Source organism: Amblyomma maculatum, chromosome 8 (assembly GCF_055883805.1).
Source record: "Amblyomma maculatum isolate TAMU_Amacu chromosome 8, ASM5588380v1, whole genome shotgun sequence".
Taxonomy (NCBI): domain Eukaryota; kingdom Metazoa; phylum Arthropoda; class Arachnida; order Ixodida; family Ixodidae; genus Amblyomma; species Amblyomma maculatum.
Window position 1 is genome coordinate 102,390,211 of NC_139351.1, and position 25,828 is coordinate 102,416,038.

General features: G+C 43.6%; 1 protein-coding gene across 2 annotated transcripts; it reads left to right on the forward strand.

The window, feature by feature from the left end:
* Positions 1-951: 951 nt before the first annotated feature.
* Positions 952-25,698, forward strand: Mob3 (MOB kinase activator 3). Of its 2 annotated transcripts, none has more exons than XM_084577036.1 (7): positions 952-1,059; positions 6,706-6,868; positions 7,698-7,791; positions 13,415-13,548; positions 14,043-14,158; positions 17,003-17,089; positions 17,574-25,698. In XM_084577036.1, exons 1-7 carry the CDS (start codon positions 1,024-1,026, stop codon positions 17,631-17,633), a joined length of 690 nt encoding a protein of 229 aa, XP_084433162.1. In that variant the 5' UTR covers positions 952-1,023; the 3' UTR covers positions 17,634-25,698. The 2 variants fall into 2 exon arrangements, with proteins under 2 accessions (XP_084433162.1, XP_084433163.1); XM_084577037.1 differs by having other exon boundaries at positions 996-1,059; positions 6,718-6,868.
* The last annotated feature ends 130 nt before the right edge of the window (positions 25,699-25,828 follow it).

Sequence of the window (25,828 nt, forward strand, 5' to 3'; positions counted from 1 at the left end):
CATCCGCCTGGCGGAAGAGGCCTCAAGGAACCAAGACCTCTTTGCATGCCTCTAATCGCGGAGGTCCCGGCCCCTGTCCACTAGGCCTGCGTGCCGGGGGCGGGGAGTAGGGGGCCTCCATTCTGGTGGAAACAAAAGTTCACGCAACACACATCCTCGTTTCTACGCGTTTTACGCTCGTTACTGGCTACCGCTGGCCACTGCCTACGCGATCATGAAACTTTTAGGCTTGTATTTGGCTATCTCAGACATTCTATGTACTCCGTCATAATTTCCACACTTTATTTCTACCATGCAGCGCGCTTGCGAATGCTTTTCCAAAACTGTATGTGACGTCAGCGTTTCATCGACTGAAACAACTAGAACGTTGGTTTGGCCGTTAAAACAGTTTCGGTTTCGTTTTGCTGTTTTCGAAAAAATAGTTCTACTTGGAGTTTCGAAACGCGGCTTTTTGTGTCGGAGTCAGGACACACCAAGGAATGCGAAGCAATAAAAAACTCAAGAAGATGTAAAAACTACCGGAGTTGCCCTTTAGTATACCCTCTTTGTCGTTAGAATGCCATAGTAAATCGCTATTCCAACTCCTTAATGTCCGTCTCTTCCAGTGATTTGAACACGTTTTTGATCATTTTCGCTTCAGTCTGTTCCAATGTCCGTATATCAGGACAAACTATCAAGCTAGATGAAATGTAAGTTAATTATTTTAGGTATATTGATCATGACCATTCCCACAACGGCACCACTGGAATGAATTTGTATTGGTGTGTTCAATCAGCAATTCGTTTCTAAACCTTCTGAATGATAGAAGAATATTTTAACATTTTCTCATAATGTGACGGAGTTTGGCTGTGTACGTGTGTAAAGAGCAATTCGTAGAGCGTTCAAAGGTTCAAAGTTCAAATTTCAAGAAAAACTAGCTAGTTCCATTATAACTTACTAGATGGCGCTGCAGCACATACATCTTCAGAGAAAGTTTTCTAACTCATGGCTATGTCCACGCATTTCATATAGCGTCTTCCGAAGATGGCGAGCTTTGTGGACTTCTTCCACAAGGGAAAGGTAAATATTGACTTGCTTTTAATTTTTGAGACCTTTGTGACAGCTTTCTTGTGGTCATATAAGTCAGCTATGTGTTCGTTCACAGATCTTTACCTAACGAAGTCGGGGGCACCTGTTACCTGAGCAGTTTCGGTGATATGCCCTTGTGGCAGCTGGTGATCGCCACCGTCCGGAATCGAAGATTTTTCGTGGAATGCGTGTTGACCTTTTGCTAGATCGCCTTGGAGATGTTTTGGAAAAGACCTTCGCCCGTATTTACTCAGCAATAATTTCTTAGTCTCGGAATGCAGCTCTTGGAGTGCAGTCTCCAAGGTCGAAACGAACTCGGGAGTGTAGTTGCAACACGCCCACTGCTAAACTAGACGTTCGGCCGCGCGTTAAGGTGTGAACGGTGTGAATGAACTCTGTTGCACTGTACCGTTCGCTCAGCGTTAATTTATTTTAGTTTCTCGCATCCACAGTCACTTCGTTGACAGTAGTGCAGAAGCTATGACTTGAAAGTTTTCGATAGAACTCGGGCACTGCAGTTTAAAAAAGCGGTGCGTCGAAAGATGAGCCCATGTCCGATCTTGCCGTGAGCGCCCGTATATCGTACCATAGCCCCCACAAAGGCCCTCACATGTGCGAGACCGTTCGTTACTCATTCTGACGTCACGCGGCTCTCGAGATTGCTGTATTTTTTTTTTTTTTTTTTTTCCTGTTTTCGGAATACTCACACCACTCAACGTCCCTGGAAGGTCGCTGCCATGACATTGCAAAGCCGTAACGATACCCTGTACCAGGAAATTTACTTTCATTGCGTTCTGTACCAGTTGTTCAGTCGACGCCTTTTTGGTTAAGTTGCTTCGTTTAGGAGCCAGACGTTGCAGAGCTCTTCCTGCGAACTAGTGGAGCTGGTACCTTGCGAAACCGGCATAAGTGCGTGGTTTTTCGCAACCCATTGCCGTTCGGCACGGAAGAAAGGTATGAGAACAAGACAAAACAAAAGCTTGGTCGGAAAGATGCCTTGCTTTTCCTTGCTATCTTGTGCGTGCGGCCTGAGAGTTTCTACTAAAACACGTGAGACAAAAGGAGGCAAAGGGTGGGGTGAGGGAGAAACTATATTCGGAAGTTGTTTATTGACTGCCTCCTACCTGGGGAAACGCGTTTCTGAGGAGGAGAGAACCGCCTGCGCGTCATATGGTCGAATGGGGTTCCGTGAGAAACGTGCAAGCCTTCGCGTCGCTTCTAGCGTTGGCGTACGACGAAGAGCAGGGAGTTGGGAGAGGAAGCTTGCTATCTTTTGGAAGGCACATCGGTACAGTGGGTGCGATAGTTCCTTCCGCGCCGGCGGTGAAGCCCCCTTTCGCATCCGGGCTGCCCGTCTCGCTGTTTCGTTCTTTCGCGCGCCAGAGTTTCCTTTTACCAAATTCTGTTTCCGTACGTCACATCATCGACCCGAGGGTTTTTCCTGCCTTCGCTAGCGACCGCCAGGTAGAATATGGAAATATCATGCGCGAGGTCGTTTATGTACTGCTATGCATAGGAGAGACAGTGCATGCCGCGCGAACCGTTGCTTATCACGGAACAGATCTACTCACAAGCCAGTATCAAACCGATCGATTAGCCCCGCTACTGCTGGTTGGCCCTGACTATAGTGAACTAGAATATTCTATTTCACTATAGCTCTGACCTACAGACATTGATCAGGAGGAACAGAGCTTTGAGGAACTGTTTTGAGGCTGGTTTGTGTTTAGATATGTTCTATAAATGGCCCCAGGTCGCATGACGTTGCAAATGCCATGGTAGTGCACCACGCGCAGCTTCTATCAAGTTTTTCTCAAAATTACCTAGAGGGATGCATGACGCCACCGTCAGTATATGTTTCTTCCACTATGGGAATGCTAGGAACGCAAGATTTCATGTTTGGTTTAGCTAGTGTTGGGCCTGAATAGTGGATTTTACCTCAGGGTTTGCAGCTGCATTGTGATTGTCTCATCTGTGTGCCAAATAAATTATGTTTAGTAGCACATTTTTTCCCCTTCATTTGATTGAAATAAAAGTGCGGTGCTAGGCTGGTATAAAAGCTCTCACAGCATTCTTCAAGGCGTGCCTTGAAAAGAGGTATATTATTGCAGCTTAATCCACATTTCATACACAATGATAGCGAAGCCAAAAATGTAACCTCACCTTCATGTCATTTCTGCACCTCTCCACGGTGGATGAATCATTGCAGTGCTACTTCTCCTCCTAGTTAGTACAGGGGGAATCATCCTTAGGTGAAACTCATCTCTACAGGGAATCACTCTTACATTAAATTCAGACTCATCCACTGTGATATCTCTCATAGCATGGGTTGCTTTGGGATCTTAAACTCCACTAACCAACAAAACCAAAGTACAGGGCATCGAGGTAGGTGACCTTAAGCAGATTAAACAAATTAGTGCAAGCCAACAGCAGTTGCCATAGTTGGTGTTCCAAATGGGGTTCAAGATGGTGTTTAATGGTTTAATGTACCATGCGGACAATTTTCACCATTTTCGAGAAATTGATGGAGTAAAATTTTGTGATATTTTTTATTGTATTTCAGTAAATTTAAAAATCTAATATTTTCTCACTTTTTCAATTTTACAAACCAGTTTTCAATCTGCTGATTGGAATAAGACCTAAAATAGGGATTTCTTTTCATTGTGGGAGATTTTGGTTACAGCATGGAGCATTACCCGGGCCCATGGTGGCAAAAACCATTTATCACCGCAGATTTGTGGGTAGGCTCTGTGAGCTCATTTTTTGAAAAGCACTTTCTTGTTAAGGCCACTGTGTAGTCATAATGACTTGTTCTGCAGTTACTACCTGACATTTATGCACAATCAGGGTGGCTCAGTGTTTAGAATGCTCGGCTGCTGTACTCAAAGATGTGGGATCGAATCCTGCCTGCAGAGGCCACTTTTCGATGTAGGCGAAAAGCAAGATGCCTGCATGCTGTGTAATTCAGTGTGGTATCAGTGCACGTTAAAGAACTGTCAGGTGTTCGAAACTTCCAGAGCTATCAACTAAGGCATCTCTCGTAGCCTGAGCTTTTTTGGGACGTTTAATCCCATAAACTAAACCAAATCTGACACTTATACTGAGTGTTGGCAATCAGCCCAAATTAACTCACTAGCTTCATTTGAAAAGTATGCACATTTGATCTTATTGGATGTCTCTGTGGTTGCATGGCTCTAGTTATGATTTAAAAGGTTTTCAAGTTTGGCAACGAACAGGTTTTGGTGCATGTCCGGGCTTTAGGTAGATTAATCCAAAGATAATATGTGAAGGTTGTGTTGGGGCAACAGTTTTGATGTTACTTCATGGGACAAGATGGATTGTTAAACATGTCCATTTCTGTGTTATCTCCACTGGACACGTTGGAATATGCCATTCAACCGCTTTCTGCTGATTTTTGTTTGACGTCACAGCATTTGCAGTACTGTACCTTACAGAAGGTATGCTTGTCTAAATTCATGCATTTGTGATAAGTAATGCATTTATGGCATTACTAGAAGTAAATTGAGCAGTTTTCATGCAGCTAAATAAAGGAAGAATAAGTTTGCACTGCTAACGAGCATGTTCCATTCTCATTGTCAGCTCTGCAGTGCTGACTTTGTATGCTCATGTTGCACTCATATATAAGTGAGACTTGTCACAGTACTGACAGTGCTAATTGTCAGTACATAACGGTGTTTAAATGATTGTTATAATGGGTTTTAGACATTTGATTGTGGACACAAACACCTGCAAAGACAGGGCTCTTAGCGCTAATATTTGGTTGGTGATGGGATCTGTGTGTGTGTCCACTTTGCGCCATGTTTTTTATTCTTGCTGTTCGGGTTTTTAGCAAGTTGCAAGAACTTTAAGCTTTTATGCTGTAATCACTACGATGTAGTTGATGAAGCAAATCCCCACTGTTTCCCTTGCTGTGCTTTGATACCCCTTGTAGATGTCAAAGCTTATGTAATACCAGTTGCAGTGTCTCCTTCTCGCAAACATCACATGATTTACTAACAAGGGCGTCATATGCAGCTTGTGCCTTTTAGATTTCTCACTTCCTCTTGTGATGGCAGTGCTCATTATAACAAAAGTTTGAAGAATTAACAAAGAAATACTATTTATACTTCTAGGGGCTTAATTTTAATCGCAGCTGCCATGCATTGCCTACTAAAACTTTTCAAATGCTGCAATCACAGGGAATGCACTCTTTTAATGGCTAGCTATAGTTACAAAACTGGGGCGCTGATAAATGTCAGATTCTTGCTCTGTGGTGTTTCGTCAGCGATATGCTTGGAGAGTGAATTTGACTGCATATCAATGCTCTTAACTGGGCTAGTTGGTGAACGAATTCAGGCATGGTGCTAGCGCACAAGGAGGACACACACGGCGGGTCTTGTCCCCCTACCCGCCGTGTGTGTCCTCCTTGTGCGCTAGCATCATGCTTGGCTGCATAGTCTGTTGTGTCTGGGCTGACAGCTGAGTGGGCTGTAGATAAATGTTAGACTTTCCAGCTTTTTAGAATTTGGCCGACTTTTACTAGCCCTTATATTATAATATTGTTGGTTTTTGAGGGCAGGAAAGGCGCAACATCTGTCACACTTCTAGGTGGGCACTTGAACCACACATTGAGAGAAGGAAGCAGTTCTTTTTTCAGTGATCATTTTCTACTGGTTAATTACTTTCTTTTTTTTTTTTTTTTTTTTTTTTCCAGTGACATAGCATATTCCGGTGTAGTAAAATGTCATCTTTGCCTTTTTTTGTTAGCCTGAGGATTGGATTATGAGTACTTTTTCATAAATGGCCAAGTATAAAGCATCGCTTGTAAAAAATATTGCCAGTGCAAAAACAAAAGGGTGCAGAAGCAAAAGGATGCAGCTGTCAAACAAAAATTCATATTAAAGGTGACTTCCCAAAGGTCCATTGTTATTTTACCATTGGGTTGTGGCACTGCGTTGAGTAAGAGGACAGGGCGTCATGTGGCCTGCATGTTAACAGGCATTTTTCATGACCCCTATAGATAATATTGAGTCAGATACCTTTAAACACATTGTGAAACCTTAACCATGTAACTACCCTACCTGGGTGATGTCAGTGAACAGTGCCGTGCAGGCAGATTACATTAGGCAAAGAGGTTTAGCCTACCAGTCTGCAGAGGCGTGTATTGTATTGGAGTGGTACTTCAAAATGCACAAATGCACTACTTAATCCAACAGTACCGCTGTTTCACTGCGCCTCTTTCTTGTGTGCTTTATTTCTTTTCTTTGGTTAAGTGCAGCCCCTGCTTAATAAGCAGCTATCTGTGGTGTGTACACCGGATTTTTTCGGTTTTAGCTAAATTTCGAAACTTAAATTGGTGTGCTCTTTCATCCATCTTTCTTTTAAAGGTCTGGCCCCTTGTTATAGAACAAACTCAAGTTAATGATAATATTAGACTTCACAATTTAGAGATTCCTGATTTTCCTAAATATCATTCCTAGATCGCCAGGGGATGATTTGGAACATGTATTTCCCTGTGAATGTAAGATCAGAGTTGCTTTAGCCATAACTGCAGCGCATGCATGCATGCATGGAGAGAGCATGCCGATCCTTCCCTCCCTCCCATAAACCAAACCTGCCTCTCTTCTGACGAACGGTCAGTCATCGGTGCAGACGTTCCGGCCCAAGAAGAAGTTTGAGCCAGGCACAATGCGCTACTCACTACACAAGCAGGCGCAAGCATCACTCAACTCTGGCATCAACCTCCGCGATGCTGTCAAGTTGCCACCCAGGGAGGACATGAATGACTGGCTGGCCGTGCATGGTAACATTTCTTCCAGCCTTTTCTTGTTGTGATTTCCAGGACTGCATTTTCTGCACTGCCGCCAGGTTTCATTCCTGGAGGGGCATATAAGGATTTTGCCTTCAAACAGAAATAAACATTAGTTTACCACAGAAAAGACAGTGAAGTCATTACTCTATTGGCTAAATGCTACTTTGTATAAAACCACATTGGGTTGTGCTGGTGTAATTGTGCCTTCTTTAATCTCTTTTTCATTTTTTTGCTCACATTTTTCTTTTTCATGGAAAACGTGTGTCTTATACATTCCACCTTTTCAGGGACATTTGTTGATGGCAGAACCATATTTAAGAATGCATTTGGCTGTTCTGGGCCCCGCGTTTATCATTCACGCGTGCATTTTAAGAGCTATGCACGTCTTTGCACCCCGCTGTGGTGGCTGAGTGGCTAGGGCATTCGACTGCTGATATCAGAGACATGAATTCTGTTGTGGCTGTGGCAGCTGCGTTTCAATGGAGGCGAAAAGCAAGATGCTTGCATACTGTGCATTGTCAGTGATCATTAAAAAACCCTAAATGGTTCAAACTCTCTATGCCCTGCACTAAAATGTCCCTTTAGGTCCCTCGAGTCGCTTTAGGACGTTAAACCCCACAAATCACACCAGATGACGCAAATCAGCATATCTTTGTGACGAGTGGGCGTGCAAAAAAAATTGAGCTGACCAATTTTACTCTCACGGGGTACCTTCATATTTATCACATGACTTAGCTTGCAGCTGCTGCCATATTCTTTTGCTACTTTTGTGAAGTCTCACACAGCCGCTTGTTTCACTTATCACTGGTTTCCTTTGCAGTGGTGGACTTCTTCAACCGGATAAACCTGATCTATGGCACCATCTCTGATTACTGCACAGAGGAGAGCTGCCCCAGAATGTCTGGGGGCCCAAAGTGAGTGAGCATTGCTTCTGCATCAGCTTCTACTTCTGCCCTGCATCAGAGACTCTCACGCTGGACTTCATGGAATTGATGGGTCCCCCTGCAAGTGCTCTTTGCATTGTCGAAGCACCTAGCTTCATCCATTCCTTCAACGTTCACCTTTACTGTGCACGCCATTTTTGCAATGATCACACTGTAATTGCTCGCAGCAGACTGTTTCACTGGGCAGCCAGTCTCTGGTAATTGACTGCATGCATAATTGATACTTAGGAGCTCCTCAGCACTTTTTGAAAGCTCTTGGAGTTCCCTGAGGCAGGAGAGATTGAGAAACTCTTGCCTACATTAGCAACATTTCTTCCACATCAGGAGATAAAAACTCGGGAAGAAAGTGTTTAAATCTTTTAGTTCAGCAGAGTTTGGAGATGGCAGCTGGTGGGTGTGTATTCCATACCTGCCGACTCTCTCGAATTGTCTGGGAGTCCCACGAATTTCGATTACACCTCCCGATCATCCGAACGTGACCTCAAATCTCCCGAAAAGGGGCCGCCATAGCCCAGCATTTCTTTTTTCTGTAACTATTTTTTTTATATTTTTTTTGTGCGCTGTCGCTATAATCCTATAACGTCCTATAATATAACCATGCCGGAAAGCAGTGCGGGAGCTGTCGGTCACCAGCATGCACCTTGAATCGAGGTAGCGGCCGTCAGCACCATCACGAACGCGAGCAACCAATGGTCGCTGCCATATTGAATTTTCCAGATTAGCTCATCTCAGGCTATCTCGCGCATTTAGCAATCCAGTAGTTATATGATCGTGGGTGCGCCAGCCGTGCTACGCTGCCTTTGGCTTTCTCAGGTCGTTGAGTGAAGTGCGGAACGCCGAACTACTCTTTGTGTATCCCCGAGTTGGAACAATCGATGGCGCTTTCAAAAGCCAAGAAGTACTTGCAAGTAAAAGCTCGTTAATTCAAATTCCACGGGGCCGCCAGGCCAGTTCGAATTAACCAAAATTCGAACTAATGAAAGTGAGCAAAAATGAAGGCGTTTGATGCCCGGAGGGCACGAAAAACATTTATTTAGCAAAAAAGTCTGTTATCATCTTCTGCTTCTTCTCTCTGAGGGCTACCGTACTCACTCGGTCTTCTAGCATGCGAATGCGACGCAGGGAGTCTTCTTCCCCCTCTTCAAAGCTGAAGAAAAGGCGCGCGACATTCAGCGCTCCCATAACTTCTGCCGCGGATGGACGCACGGGCTCTTGCTCCTCGTCGTCGTCCTCGTCTTCTGCCTCTTCTGGGACAGACTGCTCCCCAACAATTTCAGCGACAATGTCCTCATCACTTAGGGCACCGCACACTGCTGCATCGCTGTCTACTCCAATGTAATCATCAAAACTGACGTCCTGCAGCACAGCACGCACAGCCGCAGGCAGAGGCTCCGGACTCCCATCGTCGCCACTTTCTTTCATACTTCCGGCAGCAAAGCCACAGTGGTGGAAGCAGTTTGCAATTGTGGACGGCGTGACCTGCTCCCATGCACGCACCAACATGTGCACTGTGAGCAATGTGATGGTGCTGGTCTTCTGGTTTCCAGCGCACAAAGTCATGCGCTCGATCATGTGGCGCCTATAGAAACATTTGATGTTTCTGATCACCCCCTGATCCATCGGCTGCAAGGCCGCAGTCGTGTTGGCGGGCAAAAAGACGAGCCTTGTGGCTTTCAGCTCGGCGTCGACTTTGTGTGCCGAGCAGTTATCCACAATGAGGAGAACTTGACGCTTCCCTAGCTCCATCCTCCGATCGAATTTCAAGAGCCATTTTTTAAACAATTCGCCCGTCATCCACGCCTTGCTGTTGGCGGAGTATTCCGTCGGCAGCGTCCTAATGTTCTTGAAACATCTAGGCTTATGTGCCTTGCCGACAACAAAAAGAGGGACCTTCTCCGTCCCGGTCATATTAGCGGCGACCAGAACAGTAATCCGCTCTTTGCTTCGCTTGCCGCCAGCGCAGCTGTCCCCTTTAAATGTTACTGTTCTGTCGGGCTGGAGCTTATAAAACAAAGCCGTCTCATCAGCATTGAATATATCATGTGCCGAGTAGCTTTCTAAGTACTGCTGCAGAGCACCGCTTCGCCACGTGGCACAAGTTTCTGCATCCACTTCTTTGGCTTCTCCAGACAACACCCGGAAGACAAGATTATGTCTGTCTCTAAAGCGGTGAAACCATCCTTCGGAGGCGACAAAATCTTCCACATTCAAGCGCAGGGCGAAATCGGCCGCCTTCGCCATGATAATTGGGCCGCTCAGTGGAATGTCAGCGCTTCTCATTTCTTTCACCCACGTGATCACAGCGGTCTCAATTTCCGGATACTTGGCTAACCGAAGCCTTTTTCTGTTGCTGGCGAAATCTTCGGCTTCATAGGCATCCTCGATGGCCTTCCTATTTCGGACGTACGTCGACAACGTGCTTGGTGGAATCCCGTGCTTTTTCGCGATTTCCACTTTGCTGGCCTTCCGTTCATCCACCTCGCGTAAAATAGCCACTTTCTCCTTCACCGTCTTGGCACAGTATTTCCCACGCGAACACATCTCGCGGACACAAGCTCACAACAAGCGGCGTGCAAAACGAGGGCTCACGAAATGCAACACGAAACCGTGGTCATAACACTAAAACGTCGTTCCTCGAAGGAGTCGCGGCAGGAAAGACTGTTTAGTACTTGTTCCCAAGACCGACTGAAATACAGACCTGCACAGATAGCACTGCTCCAGCGCGCACCTTCTAGGTCATAGCCTTCGCCGCTAGGGAACGAACACTACGGGTAACCTGGCGCTACTGTAAACCTGTTAATAAGAAGGGTCTATTAGTTCTGTCATTTTTCTTCGTCGTTATAGTTTACTTATCTGTCCACGTTGTAATGCACAAGCACCTGTTCTGCGCATGTGCAGCGAGTAACTGCAGTGCCGTCGCACAAAGCGGAATCGCGGTATGTCTTCTAGCGAGAGAAAAACAAAAATAAACACTCTCCGCTAAAGTACAAAAAGGCAAAATTTTAGAAGTATACCTCGGGCAAAGATCTTTTTTTTAATTTGGGTACAGTCTGTTTATATTAATTTGTGATTTGATGATGATGAAAATGACAGACGAACAGGTCAACCGAGCGCCCTCAACGACGAGAAAGGTAACGAAAGTTGGCGCACGAGGTCCCATAGGACCCTGTTTTTTATGCAGGTCTGTATTTCAGTCGGTCTTGCTTGTTCCTGCACCCTAGCGGCGCCCCGATGGTTGTGCCATCTATCGTTCTGCCATGAAAGCTTCCAACGATGGTTTTTAACAGCGCCGCTTGGCGGCGCGCAGTTCGAATTATGGGTGGCGGCGCCAATTTTTGAGTGAATTAACGAGCTGTTATGCGCATAGACTTCTATGCACTGCGGACTGGACCACGATGACTATTTCGAATTATCCAAAATTTCGAATTAACGAGTTGTGAATTAACGAGCTTTCACTGTATTTTGGAAATCGTACATCATTGAGTTTTCGTGGTTCGACAGTTCGTGAAAAGGTGACAAGTATAGATTCTGTACCATCTACGCCTGTGATGGGAGCGTTTCGTACGGTGACAAGAATGACATCAAGGGACACATCGCTTCACAAAAGCATTAGAAATATGTCCGTGCTGCAGAAATGCAGGGCACCATCGGCAGTTTCTTCCAAAACGACGGCGAAGACAGTGTGATTTGTGCAGAGTGCCTCTTCACGGGAGTTTTTGTCGAACGCAACCAGCTGCTAAGCGTGAGTGATCACGCGGGACCGTTATTTCGGAAAATGTTCCCGAAAATCTGCCAAAAAGCACCCCCTCTCCCTCACCGCGGCGGTCTCCCACATTTTCATGTTGCTAGGTTGGCAGGCATGGTATTCTCATCTGCCATGCACTGCAGTGTGGGTGCCCTGGTTTCGGGCTTTCCAAATGTCAGCTTGGCTGCAGAGTGACTGTCATCAGTGCAAACATCTCACAGCGCTACAATTTCTTTTTTTTCTATATCTTTCTACCACCCAGCGGTGGAAGGTGAAGGCCTTCCATATTAAAGGACCGCCCCATGCAAGCAACCATTGCCTCACACCTGCTGCCAACTTTGTTGTTACTGGGTGGGACATTAAATCGTATGACGCTTTCAAAAACCCCAAAACACCACTCGGCTGCTCTGTGCACTTCATTGTGGGTATTTCAAATGAATGACCTGGTAGCAAGTAATAAGTGGACTCCTGAACCGTTCATTCAGTGACAAGGTGAAGGAAGGAGTGAAAGGGAAGATAGTTTTTGAAAAAGCGGACTGCATTTACTAGCGCTCTCGCTGAGTTATGCATGCATCATTGTGTGCTTGTAGTGTCTTCAATGTAGGAGTGTGCAGAACAGCTACATTTTCACCCTTCTGTGTTCATCTGTCTGTCCAACTGCTCATCCTGGGCTCCCTCTCTTCGCTGTGATGTGCAACAAGGTGCCTCTGTATATGATGTCAAAATTCTCGTTTGCTATTTATTTATTTATTTATTGTACCCTCAGGGCAAAGCATTACAGAGGGGAGGGGATAATACACAAAATACTGACAATGCAAAGCAAGAAGATAATAAGCTACCAAATCATGCATAGCAATTGGAATAAGTGTTCAAAATTTTCAAATAATTTCAAAATTTCAAAAAATATAAAATTCAAAGTGTTCAAATAAGGTTCTATCTCCTCAAAGACGTGCATAAGTATCATAACAGTATCATCAATTGGAGCTGTGCCGATTACGCAAGGCTTTATATTATCACCTACAGTAATGACATTACGAAGTCTGCACGTGCATTACAAAGAGGATTGTTGTACTAAAAATGTGACAAAGCAACCAACACGTGCCTCCTGCTGGCACGTGGTATGTGACTCTCTCATCTACGCAAGGATTTCTTTGAGGGTGCCAGACGGTGCCGCACATCAATGATCTGAGCATGCACTTAGTGTATGTGGACCAATCAGCATGCATGCAGTTTGGAAATTGCACTCACTGTCGCTGCGAGCTGAGGCAGTGGCTTTGACATAGATGGAACCTTCTTTGTTCACTATGATAATGTCAGCATGTGCATCGCTGGTACATTGCATGTTCTCATCATTTGTCAAGGCTGTAGTGTCGATGCTAAGCAATTGGGATTGTTAGCAGGATTTTAGAGCTCTGTATCAATGTTCGCGCATGAGCCTATCGGCACCGAGATTGTAAAAACAGTCCCATCCAAGCGATCACATAGAACTGGCGCTTGCACAGTGATTGTGGCGCTTCTGTACATCCACATGCACATCATGACATTGTTGATGTGACCACCATGATTTTTTTTTTGTAATTATTGCAACCGTGTCTTTGACTTCGATCGTAATAAGATAAGTTTCCACACTCTATGGGTGCTAAAACTCCCCTCCTCCCCTCCCAGTCCCGGCATCCCTGAACATGAAACAGTCCTTGCCTTCTACCGACCGTTCGTTTAAGCATTGCATCTCCTTAGGTCATGGCAGGTATGGTGAAGAAAGCAGATCTGTACAGTGCAGTGTGTACCATAGTATATCTATATGCCATGTGTTACATGTTAATGGCTTTGTTTCACTTTGCTGTGCAGATTTGAGTACCTTTGGTGTGATGGTCAAAAGTACAAGAAGCCAACCCCACTTCCAGCACCACAGTACATTTCCCACCTCATGGACTGGGTGGAGGCGCAGATAAACAATGAGGAAATCTTTCCCGTCACTGTGGGTGAGTAATGTCAGCGAGGCGTTTCAGCGTATTCTTCAGTAACCTCAAACTTGTTGAGAGTGTGCTGCATGAAACAGGTAGAAAACTTGCTGCACCCTCACATTTGACTCAGATGGCATCCATGAGCCTAAACAGCCAGTGTGACGAAACTCTCCCATAACCTATTAACATTGTTTGTGTTTAGGCTGCCTTTTAAGGAGGTTTTTTGGCAGTTTTGTCAGTAGTTTATTTGTTGCTTCATAAGTGGAAGTCCCATCTGCCTCGTTGGCCACTGTACAATTTTAAGGCCTGTTGGTAAACTGTGGTGATGTTTTACAGACCTGTTTTGATTCACATGAATGCTCATGGTTTGATGTTTAAAAGTAGTGTTACCATTTTTACATGGATGGCCATCAGTGGAACTGCGGCCATTGTATGCAACTAACCTTACTTCATTGATCTGTCTTGTAACCAAGGCTGTGTAACTGCAGCATGCCTTTCTTCCTTTTTAACAGATGTTCGGTTTCCGAAGAATTTCGTGCCAACCTGCAAAAAGATTTTGGCCCGGCTCTTCCGGGTCTTCGTGCATGTCTACATCCACCACTTTGACAGGCTCGTCGCCATTGGAGCGGTGCGTTCTTACCCGCTTCTGCCATTCGGCGGTGTTCTCTGCATGACACGAAAGCTTTCTCGCTGTATTTAGCTCCTTAAAGTAATGCAATGATGGAAAATTATGTTTCTCTACTTTGCAGCTGCATCCACTAGGACCACAGTGTTATTCAAAAAGTAGTCAGACCTCGATATAATGAATCGCAGGGGACCGCCTAAAATTATTTGTTATTTTTAAATCTCGTTGTAATGAAAAGCTTGCAGTTATAAGATAGTGGTCAAACCTTGGTATTGAAATGACGTACCTTGACAGTAGACACGTAGCAGACAAGCAAAAGCTGAAATGAAAATGTTGCAATAACTTCAAGTCTGCTTTATTTCAAGAAACCATTTTCTTTTGACATGTGCAGCACATACGACCGATTAAAAACTCGACAACTTCCACATTGCGCACACCTCATCGTGTACGTCATTGCACCGTGCGATGAAAGTGCGGATTTTATTCATGCGCAATAAAACACAGTTAGATATGACCTCATTTTCAGTGTTCAGTGAAGTTTGATAATCTTGTCGCGGTCTTTCAATATTACCGCAGCGGTCGATGGTTCAACGCCAAGCTCTCTGCAGAGGCCAATTTACTTTTTCCCAGCGTCGATTTCTTGCAATATGGCTACTCTTTCCTACAGCGAAAACTGCTTTAGCTTCTTTTTGGTACCATTGATGGCTACATCTATCGTCGGATCTCGATGAACTTGGCAATAAGATTATCCACAATGAAAATTCCTGCCTGCACGCACGAATGGCACGAATGGCACGAACCACCGATCAGCGAACGACACACAACGCAGAGAGAAAAAATGCAGGGGGCCAGTAAAACCACAGCATTGTGGTGGCGCTAGGTGTTGGCTCGAAATATGGGGATGATAGCTGTACCCTGCGGCATACTCACAGAAATGACGGTTTCTGTTTCGTTCGAGAGTTGCGGTGCAGTTAAATTTAGGTGAATTCCTAATAGCTGATGTTTCTTAATTATAGAAGAAAAATAAGCAAGGTACATTATTCTGAGATATGCACTATATTGAAATTCATAGTTCAAAAATAGTTTTACATTGAAAACATTGGAAATCAGTCGGTGATTTTCAAAAAGTTTGTTAGTTTAAAAAATTCATTTATGTGGTGTTCATAGTAACGAGATTTTACTGTAGCTTGTGTGGCTCTTCTACGTATACGGCTTGTGGCACTTTTGTAGGTGAGGTTGTTGTAGCGTAATACCCCTGTTACATGGGCAGGGCTAACCGCAGTTAGCATAACTGCGATTACGCGAAACCATGGTTAGCCCATGTCACACGGTGGACAAAACCATGGTTACACCACCAACCGCGGTTATCGCAAGCCGAGCTTGGCGACCTCGGTTTGCATTGTTAACCAAGGTTATGGCGGCATCTGTTTCAAGTGCGTCTGCTTCAACAGTGTACTCGCTTGCCTATTATATCACGTTTAATGACAGACGTATTGAATAGATGGTGTCTACTGCGCCACCCGACATCTCCAGTTACAGCAGACAGCTTAGCATCTGCATACTGAAGCCTCATCCTGTTTCTGCAGTATCGTTTGCGTGGCTTGCTGCTGAGCGGAATGTAAAAAAATGCGTGGTCTTAGCTGTATCATGAAAGTACACAATTTCACAATGCTTGCAGCATAGGATGCTGCGAGTAGGCTGAGCTGCGTTACACTTACCGCGGCGGTAAAGCGCGCGAGCGCGGTGAACAACGGCACCGTGCGTAACCCCCAAGTCGTCGCTAGGCCTAAATTGTTTATCTTCGAAGCCACGGTGGTCGGTGCTTTGGAACTAATAAACTCTGTCCTAAATGGTCTACTCCTGAAACTGCCTTATTGTGAATCCTATTCTGCCGCAGTAAAGGATGATGTGATCAACTTTGGCGACGCATTAATCGCAGAGCTAGTATAACCTGAGCGGTGAGCTGCAATGCATCGGCGGCAGCTGCCTTGAGCAGAAATTTGCTAGTATCGCAGTTACCAGTCTTGTCAGCAATTTGCCGCTGGTCAGCGATCTTCAAGTGGGGATTGCTCCTGATATTTGGCTTAGTATTTCATATGCCAACAAGTTTAGCACGCTTTATTTTTGACACTGGCTTTAGCGAGCCACTGTGTTATTCACGTACGGTTTGCGGGAGGAGGGGCCAACACGGTAGTGTTTGCGGCAGTTGAGGAAGTGCTGCATCGTGCGGTGCTTGACCGCGCTGTTTACTCCTTGTCGGACGGCACACCAGAAATTATATGATAAGTAAGACATTTATAAATGCGGCTTTGTTCCGCTGATCACCACGTCGCTTCAGTTGCTGTACTTAATGGGCAGTGGCCGTCGTAACCGAGAACGGCGGCGAGCTGTGTAACAACAGCGAACCACGTTTGGCGGCTAACCGTGATCAAGTTCGGTAACCTAGGTTAAGCGTAACCGTGGTTACGCCAGCCATGTGACTAGGGTATCAGACTGCCTGGTGACTAGAGGCCACCTCTGTAGGTTGATTATGGCCCAGCAGCCATACTTGATCAGTTGGCAGAATATAAGGATAGCATGATGCTATTGGCTGGTCTAGTTGCTGGCCTTGTTTTCTTATGCACAAGCTCCCGAACTCACACTTCTTGCCTCTGCTTCTTCGTTGGCTGTGCCATTGCTGACAGCAGTGCTGCTAGATTCTCGCCCCAATATGTATTTTTATGCATGCACCTTATGACTATGAGAAATGAGCCATCCATGTCTTTTGCTGGGAGTTGAGAAGCAGAGTGAAATTAATTGGTTAGAGTTCACAGCATTGTTTTTTTCTGCTGCCATCTTTGTTTACAGGAGGCACATGTCAATACTTGTTACAAGCACTTCTATTACTTCATTACTGAATTCGACCTAGTAAGCCAAAAGGAACTAGAGCCCTTGGTAAGTTGTATGTTTATTCTTCGATGTTTTGATAGCCTTGTTGGCTCACTCGTGGAACGGTGGCTGTGTCCTGTCACAACTACCATAAAAACCTACACTTAATATTAATTTGCACATAAAATGAGGTGTACTTTGGGACTAGCTAAAACAGAAGCTTTTGGTTGCATATAATGTGAGGAGGAAAACACACTGAGAGTATTTATTTGCGCTGATTGCACACTTTACGTTTGCCTTGAGCTGACTGCATTCGTGGAGTTCCCACGCACTTATGTGCTGCCACCATGGCAACTGACGATAGAATGTGATGCAATCCTGTTGTGCAGCGCGCTCTAGCTGACACTGTGGGTAGGCGACGTTGTCGTCATAGCTGTATTGCACTTTGCTATGGCAGACAGCAAGCTTTAAATTCAACAAAGAGAAAAAAGAGACAATGCATTTCAAGTGGGCATATTTGATGTGCTCTTCTCTCTCTGACTGATTGCAGACAGAGATGACTAGAAAGGTCTGCAAGGATGTGGTTATCTGGAGCCCTCGTCATAGATGAGACAAGCGACAGCACATGATGGTGGCCATCGTAACCTACCCCGTGATGTCTACAGTTGCTGTGCTGTGTTGCTATCATCCTTCAACTTGTTGGCTACTCTGTAGAGACAATGCTGGTTACTTTACCACTTACTGGTAACTACTGCTACACCACCGACTGTAGCAAAGCAGTGAACTCCCCTTCTAGTCTTGCTGGTACAGACACAATTGGTGAAATTCGCACATACCATTCGCTTTTATCAACGATTCTTGGGAAGAACTGTGCTTTTTCCGTCTCGCTGCATGCATTTTATTATATGTCGCTGACTTTTCTTCAAGGGCTTGGACCCTTTGTATGTGGCACCTGTAGCACTTTGTTGTGTAATGTGTGAATAGCATGCTTTTTTTTTTTTTTTTTTTTTGCTGTTTTGTCTGCAGCTGCAATGTCTCTCTTTGGGCAACCTCTTTCCCATGTTTTCTCGTGAACATTTTTTAGAAGAAATGACACTATGTACGTATAGAGACTGGAGTTTGTAGCTACTCCGTCACATATTCTTTATTATAGAAAACATACTTTATTTTGCTCGTTTGAAAGCACATGTCATAGATTTGAGGGTTTCATTTTTAACCGGTAACTCAGTTATCCGAAGCACCAAGTGCTGCATGGATGTTGTCAGTCACGTTTTTTAGTTTATTGCTATATCAGGTGGCATCGTATATTTATAAATGGGACTACAAATTACAAGTGTCGACGGCAGTCTCGGTCTGCACTTGACTTTTGTGAACGGAATGCCTAAATGTGCTGGCCTGTCTTCTTCGTTGTTGTTTGTGCTAGAAGAAGTTCAGTAATATAAATAACAAAACAGCGGGTAACTGTTCTTGTCAGTGGTTTCATACTCTTAGCTGCACATTGCACAGATGTTGTCAGAAATTGTTACTGACTGCCTTGTGCCTATGAAGGCTTATCATTTTAGGTGTGTAATGAATTTGTATAAAAATGTGCCCACTACATCGTTTTTGAAAATTTACCAATATTTAAATCAGATTTACATAGATTATTTGTCCAAAAAAAGTAGATCCATTCTGTGAGTAAACCTAACAAACGGCATTGTGTCATTTTGTCCACAATATTGCCACGGGAACGTGAGCAGCTCAAATTCTTCGACGTATAGATAATGCCACATCCGAGCGTGTATCTTGGTGTTGGTATATATTTTATTTTTTCTTCTGAGATGGGGGTAGACTGTCTTTCTTATATGAAAGTGACTGTACTTTACTGCAGTCTTGGAGGCATTATTTTCTCTACTTGTCTTTATTGTGTGCCTTATTGCCTGCTGATATTATCCACCTTATTGCTCTGTTCCTCTTTTTGCACTTTCAAGTGCGCCTTTTGTTTGTTTTTTAACTTTCTCTGAAGCACCCTGCTTTTACCACTTACCTTTTATGTACTGTCGTGAGCGAAAACACAAAACCCACCCACCCGCCCACCCTCTGCTAAGTTGCGAGCCTTGCCACACTAAATATGGGTGCTGCTTGGCAATACACTCCTGGTGTAGACACTAGCGCAGAGCATCAGTCTTGACACCAGGAGCGTGTCGTAATGTAAGCACCAATATGCTCTGTAACTTGAGGGATGGGTCTTTTACCTTTGCTTACGATTGTACATGTGGGGCTAAAAAGAAATGATCAAGTTGATCATCGGCAGGGAGATCAATGTCATTAGCTTTGTGAGAAGTCCAGGTTTTTTTCTTTACATGACTTGCTATCTTGGATCAAAAGTTGCTCCACATGATATGCCCTGACCTTTATACAGCCAGGGCCATGGAAATTCTTTGATTCAGGCCTAATTTCCAGAAAGCACAATGTTGTTGAATATTTGTGTTTTAATCCGCAGCTGTCAGTGTGACCAGGACAGCTTAAATGGAGCTTCAACATAGTGTCCGCTTTATTTTAAATTGCTTAGCAATAACTCATTATAAATGCCCTAGATTGGGCTGATTGATCAGGGACAAAGTATCAAAACTATTGTGTGTAATTAGAGATATCCTAATATTAGGTTTGGTTTGGTTTGTTGGGTTTAACGTCCCAAAGCAACTCAGGCTATGAGAGACGCCGTAGTGGAGGACTCTGGAAATACCGACCACCTGGGGTTAAAGAACCCCAGGTGGTCGGAATTTCTGGAGTCCTCCACTACGGCGTCTCTCATAGCCTGAGTTGCTTTGGGACGTTAAATCCAACAAACCAAACCAAACCTAACCTAATATGGGATTTTGGTTGAATAAATTGCATATAGAGCTTGCAACAGAGGGAAATAATTAACTGGTTTTCATTTCTTTTATGACGAATGAGCGAGAAGACACTCTGAGCTTTTTGTTGGTTTGCACCATAGAAAATGACTATGTGTGACTGTCAACTGGGGGCATTATACTTCATATTACTTGCGCACATTTCAATTTTATCTTTTCCCATCTGCAACTCTGCCTGCATGCCTGTCTTGTAATGGTGTTGCTTAGTTTGTCTTTTCCTTTGCTACTCGTGGACAATGTGAGATAACTAGCACAAGTGCTTTGTTCAAACGTTTGCACACACATGTCATTATGTTGCATCACTTGGGAGCATATTTGCTTTAGAAACATGCAGGCTGTAACCAGTTGGTGTAGGCCTAGAACACTTACTGGTTGTGTGTCCCATATTAACTTGCAACCTGGCACATTGTTGTATAAATGTAAATTTTCTAATCAGTGTACAGTGCACAGTGATGAGCCATGCTCTTTTTATCTTATCTTTTCTTTATTATAATGATAAGAGGTGCTGCATGGTCTGTCTGACATGTTTTTTATGAATGTAAATAGTGTGTGCTGGAAATTGAGGTCACATTTCGTTTTCTACTATTGTGGGCTTTTGGAAAATTGCCAGAGAGGTTGCCGAGTCATGGCACAGTCTGTTCATCCTGGCAGCGTTAGGAAAAGGAGTAAATACATTTTTTTTTTTTTTTGTCTTGGTAACAGATTGCTGCTTAAAACTGAAATGTTTAGAGAATGAGCTTGAATAGCAATTGTGTACTTCAGGTATCAGACATGAGCGCGTTCTTGTGTTATGGTGAAGTTAGATTTAATGTTAAAGGGCATTAAGGGACAACTAACATCGTGCATTTCTTGGCTTAGTAAAATACTTGATGATTGGGTCTTTGTGGCCACGTAGTGTTTATTTTGACAGAGTCAGATTTGAAATTAGAACATTTTATTTCTCTATTCAGTTTCAACTCCTCACTTCAGTTATGAAAAGGATTACGATCACATTTAGAATTTGGTTCGAGACTGATAGACCCAAAACATACAGCATTTTGCTTTTTCGTCGTGACAGCTTTCAAAAAGTTTTCCGACTTAACCGATGGCTCATTTGCAGTCAAACTGTGAACAGAGCTTGTGTATTCCGGCAACTTTTTTATCATGGCAACTTTTGCTTGGTCATGCCATGCATGTTGCAAAAGCGTAATCATCTACGCCGAGACCTACGATCCCAGCCTGTAAATGGCATTTTCTTGCTGCAGAGTGTCAGTGTCACCATCTCTGAACCAGCCACAGCACCGCTACCACTTTATCTTTCGCACTGTAAGTAAGCATACCATACCTCCACAAACTACACCACATTGAAACAGAGAGGTCAGGCTCCACACAATACAATGAAATAAACGAGAAAAACACAGCCCAGGACTCTGCAATGTCATCTTCCGATGCTTTAAGCCACGAAAGCTGATATATAAGCTGAATTGGATAAAGTCACCCTACAAGAAAAAGGATCAATACCTTTTTATTGGTGAAGCCGTGTTAAATCAGTTGTATCTGATATTTGTTTGCTAAGTTGGATGCAAACGTTCTGAGTACTTCAGTTAAAGCAGATGAAACGGCTGAAGCGGGGTAGTCAAAGGGCCCGCGCACCTTGCAATGCTCCCCTCGGTGCTTTGTGGCGCTTTCCACTGCAGAAAAGGGATGGTGTCATCACCCTTCTTCAGCAAAGAAGTGTTGTTTGCTGGTTTTTGTTCCTCTATCGTGGTGTAGGCATAACGCTTTTGCATCATGCACAGCCCAACCAAGTATCGTAAAACTTAGAATGGTACAAAAGTTATCGCAATATGCAAGTTCAGTGTGTAGTTTCATCGCAAACGAGTGATCAGTTGAAGCAGGAAAAGTTTTGAAAGTCTTCACGATAAAAACTCAATATACTGTACAAGCAGTACGGATCTTGTTGCAATTTGCTTATAAAAATGGCTGTTGGTTTGTCTGGTTTGGTCTTTGACCTTTCCTAGCTTACAAAAGCTCAGTTTTCAGCAAAAGAAGCCATTGTTCTATTGATTAGGCATAGCTTAAGCTATTGAAAAAAGCCAAATACAATTTGTCCTCATCGTTCATTTAACTTGCCAAAGGTATCTGGTAAGCTTGCGTCATTGCATAGTGTTGAAGTTGTAGTAAACCCTCTTTTGGGTAGGGATAGGCTCAAAGTTTCGAGCGTCCATCACTGCCATTTGTACGGTTCATCACGAGGCCAGATTTTGCAAACCTTTCCTTCCTTCGATTGTGTACAGAGCTGCTGACAAATTGTGTCATGCAGCTTCTGGACAGGTGAAAAGGGAGGAGTATACAAGTGGCAGCAGTGCTGAGCCTGAGTGTCTGCTGAGGTTTGTAGCCGACACTCTGAGCTCACGCATGTAGACTAAACTCTATGCAGATATAAAAATTGACGTCTTTAAATATGATTGTATGCATTAAATATCTGGTTACATTTGAGATCAAAAACAATAAGTGCGGTTTCAACTCGGTCTTGTTGGTTGCATATTTCATGACCTTGATAGATTCTGCCTCGACCTCTTGTATATCTCACTTTATGAAAAGTATCCGTGCCGCTGGAAAAATGTTTTCTACATGAAAGGTGGAAAGATTTTTTTACTCTGACTTGTGACTCGAGCTTTGTAATAGCGTAGTGGCTTGAATATGAAAGAGTGACGCTGTCATCAAATGTTGGAAAGTTTCAGTACTTGTGCTTCCATGAAGTTTATAGGTGCATGTGCAAGGTTGTGAATTGTGTAATTTGTGAACTGATGATGAAAATACGCTGGCAATTTTTTCAGGTGTGTGTGTGTAGTACCTGAGTGGCATGTTAGCAGCAATTTTTCTCACTATGGTATTGTAATGAGAAGGGTTTCATGAAGAGCATTGACAACAGCACTGCAGTGTTTTCATGTCTGGAAGTAATGTTCGTTTTTGCGAACTTCGTTTGAAAAAGGTTGCAGTTAAGATGGATGTTAGCAACTCTGAAAGTCTGTGAAAGAGGCTGGAAGCTGTTGCAATGCATTCAGTTTTGCTTATGTCTGACCAGACAGTGTTTTTTTCACCAACATCATGCTTCTAAAAGCAGTTTCTGTAAGTGAGCCTACAATTATTTGGACTGCCTTTCTTTATTGTAATAACTCTCTCCATGTGCGACGACAGTGCAATGATTCACATTCACATTTGGATTTAAAACCGAGTACCCCACCTAACTTGCCATTATGACTGCCTTTAATAGCAGAGATAATTGGGCGAATTCATATGACAGCATGTTAGAAAAACAGTGCAGTAGATAAAGGCATGGCTAACAGTGGGCTGGATATTATTAGAGTAATCTTTATGCCCAGCTAATTTGGGCTACCTCGGTGTTGTGTAGAGCTAGCTTTCTTGGCTTTTGTGCACAAGTGCACATTTTGAGTGCACAATATACTTTTATGTCCTTTGCCCTGAAACTTCAGCTAAGGGTTTGCACTCATTCAATCCTTTCTTGGCTATGTCTTTTCTTTCATTCTGTTTTTCACTACAGGTTGTTTTCCATAGTGTTCTGGACAGCGCGGCCATGCATAATATGTAAATATGTACTAGTACCAGGTCTCACAGGCCGTGGTCAAAGTTTGGTGTTAATATGAAAAAGAAGCTAATTAGCTGCTCTTGTTGAGGAAGACCCCAAATCGCTTTCAACTGCCTTGTTCCCACTTTATGTCCTGGAGTTTTGTGAAGTTTGTTTTTTGCCTTTACCAGTTTGCTTTGCACTATAGCTTTATTGCTGCTTTCATGCAGAGTGCCCAGTTTTCAGATGAGTGAAATGGAATGCCTTTTTGAAATAATGTATGTGCTTCAAATTAGATGTTCTATTTGCATTGACCAGCTACTTATTTACACAAGAAATGGAAAACTGGTGGTGGAAAACGAAATTTTTTCATCACCTTCTTTTTTTAATGTGATGGTACTTTCTCCACATATGTATCATACTTTATTTTTTCTGGACATATATTTATTTCATTTGTACATCACTGTCATCCTTGCATGGCATCAGGCAACAACACTGTAATATGTAATTGCATAATGTTGATGTTTTTGATCCTTATGTTTGCCTCAGCAGAGCTCTGCTTTTCCGTGGCAGTTGTGCTGTCCATGCTACAACTAACAAAGCCATCCCCACCTGAATGTTGTTTTACTTGCAACTGTATTATTGCCTGTATTATCAGTCTTCTAACTAATGCTGTTTGGGTGTTATTATGCAGGTTTTCCAAGCCTGCAAACTTGCTAAGAAATCTTCTGAGACTTGTGATTCAGGATTACTTTGCAAATCTGGAGAAAGCAGAATTGAAGGCACCAACATCTAACCCAGGAAAAGATATTTTTTTCTGTAGTGCCCCGCCACGGCGGTCCAGTGATTAGGGCAGTCGACTGTTCTACCTAAGAGTACGGGATTTAATCCCGGCCCTGGCAGCCTTGTTTTGATAAAGTTGAAAATCAATGTGCCCATGTACTGCGTGATGTCAGTGCACGTTTAAGAACCCCAGGTGATTTAAATTATGTAGAACTCTTCACTACGGCATCTCTGGGCCAGTTTGGGACGTTAAGAAGCTATTTACTAAAACTAGAAAATGCGTACAAGAGATAGGTATCATCAGTGCTTTCCACAACGCAAATATTTTCATGCTAGCTTCATTAGCACCGAACATATCTGCAATCGAAAATGATGCTCCTTTTGTCTCCCTTCAACTTAGCGCACGCCGACGTGCAAGAAAACCCAAACAAGTCGTGACAGTGTCCTACCACTCCTTGTCGCACTCGCATAACGTGGGAGTGTCTGTGAGTGGGAGCACCCAGCCAGCCCCAATGATGTTGTTGAGAAGGGAAGGCATGGAGAGATGTTGCCCCAATCGGTTGGGAGCGGTTGCCAGGAGCACTTTTTAAAAATTAGGTGTAAATTATAGGCTCCACACAGAGCTTTTAAATTTCAGTGGAATACTCACAAAGACCACCCCTATCGAATTCTTGGACTGGAATATTACCGAAAGTACTGTTTAACAAGCCCTTTAAACCCCATAACCAAATCGATAACATTTTGTAAGTTAAGGCGGTGAATTGAACGACTAATGTACTTGAGGTGCATGAATTCTGCCCTTTAGGAATCTCAAAGCGAACGTGATAAGGAGTTAAGTCTGTCAGGATATGCGATATTTCTGAAATTGATGCAGAGTCTGAATACTGATCCTGTTTAACTTGCACATTTTGGCTAGCACAGGCTCTTTCAGTGGATCAGCGCTATGTGGTCTAGATTATATGAATTTTTTCTCCGTTGGTTTTGAATTTCGAAGGCTCAAAAATGGTGCCTGTGTGCCATTGCATAGTTGTAGATTCTGGACGGCTAGTAGATTTACAGCATCTTTCCTTGTTCTAATAACGAGTCTTCTGTAGTTGTTTGAGCAGTTGTGCATCATGTGACTGTTATTGGCTAACAACTGTTGCGTGCAATGTAAACTTGATAGCTGGATTTCAGCAATATGATTCAGTTGAACTGCAGTTGAACAAGTGAACTGCATCATCTCTGCATTTATCAAAACTGTAATGTTAAGATGTAAAAAATGCTTCCTTATAGATGTTTATGTATAGTTCGTGCACAGAGTTGCATATGACTGCAGTATGATGTTTTCAGCTGTGCATGGCTCCTTTCGCTTTATTAAGGTGTCTGGTCTTCGCTTACAAAATGTGCATATTGTCTGCTTCATGAAAATAAAAGTTTGTTGACGATTATTGTGCTAATTTGTCTTGGACAGTACTGGTCTTGAGGGCTCTATTTGAAATAAGCCTTGTTAGGAACGAGGCACATCTCTCAGTCTCTTAGTCTGCTGCTTTGTGGGGAAGGGGCCCAGTGCTCACTTTT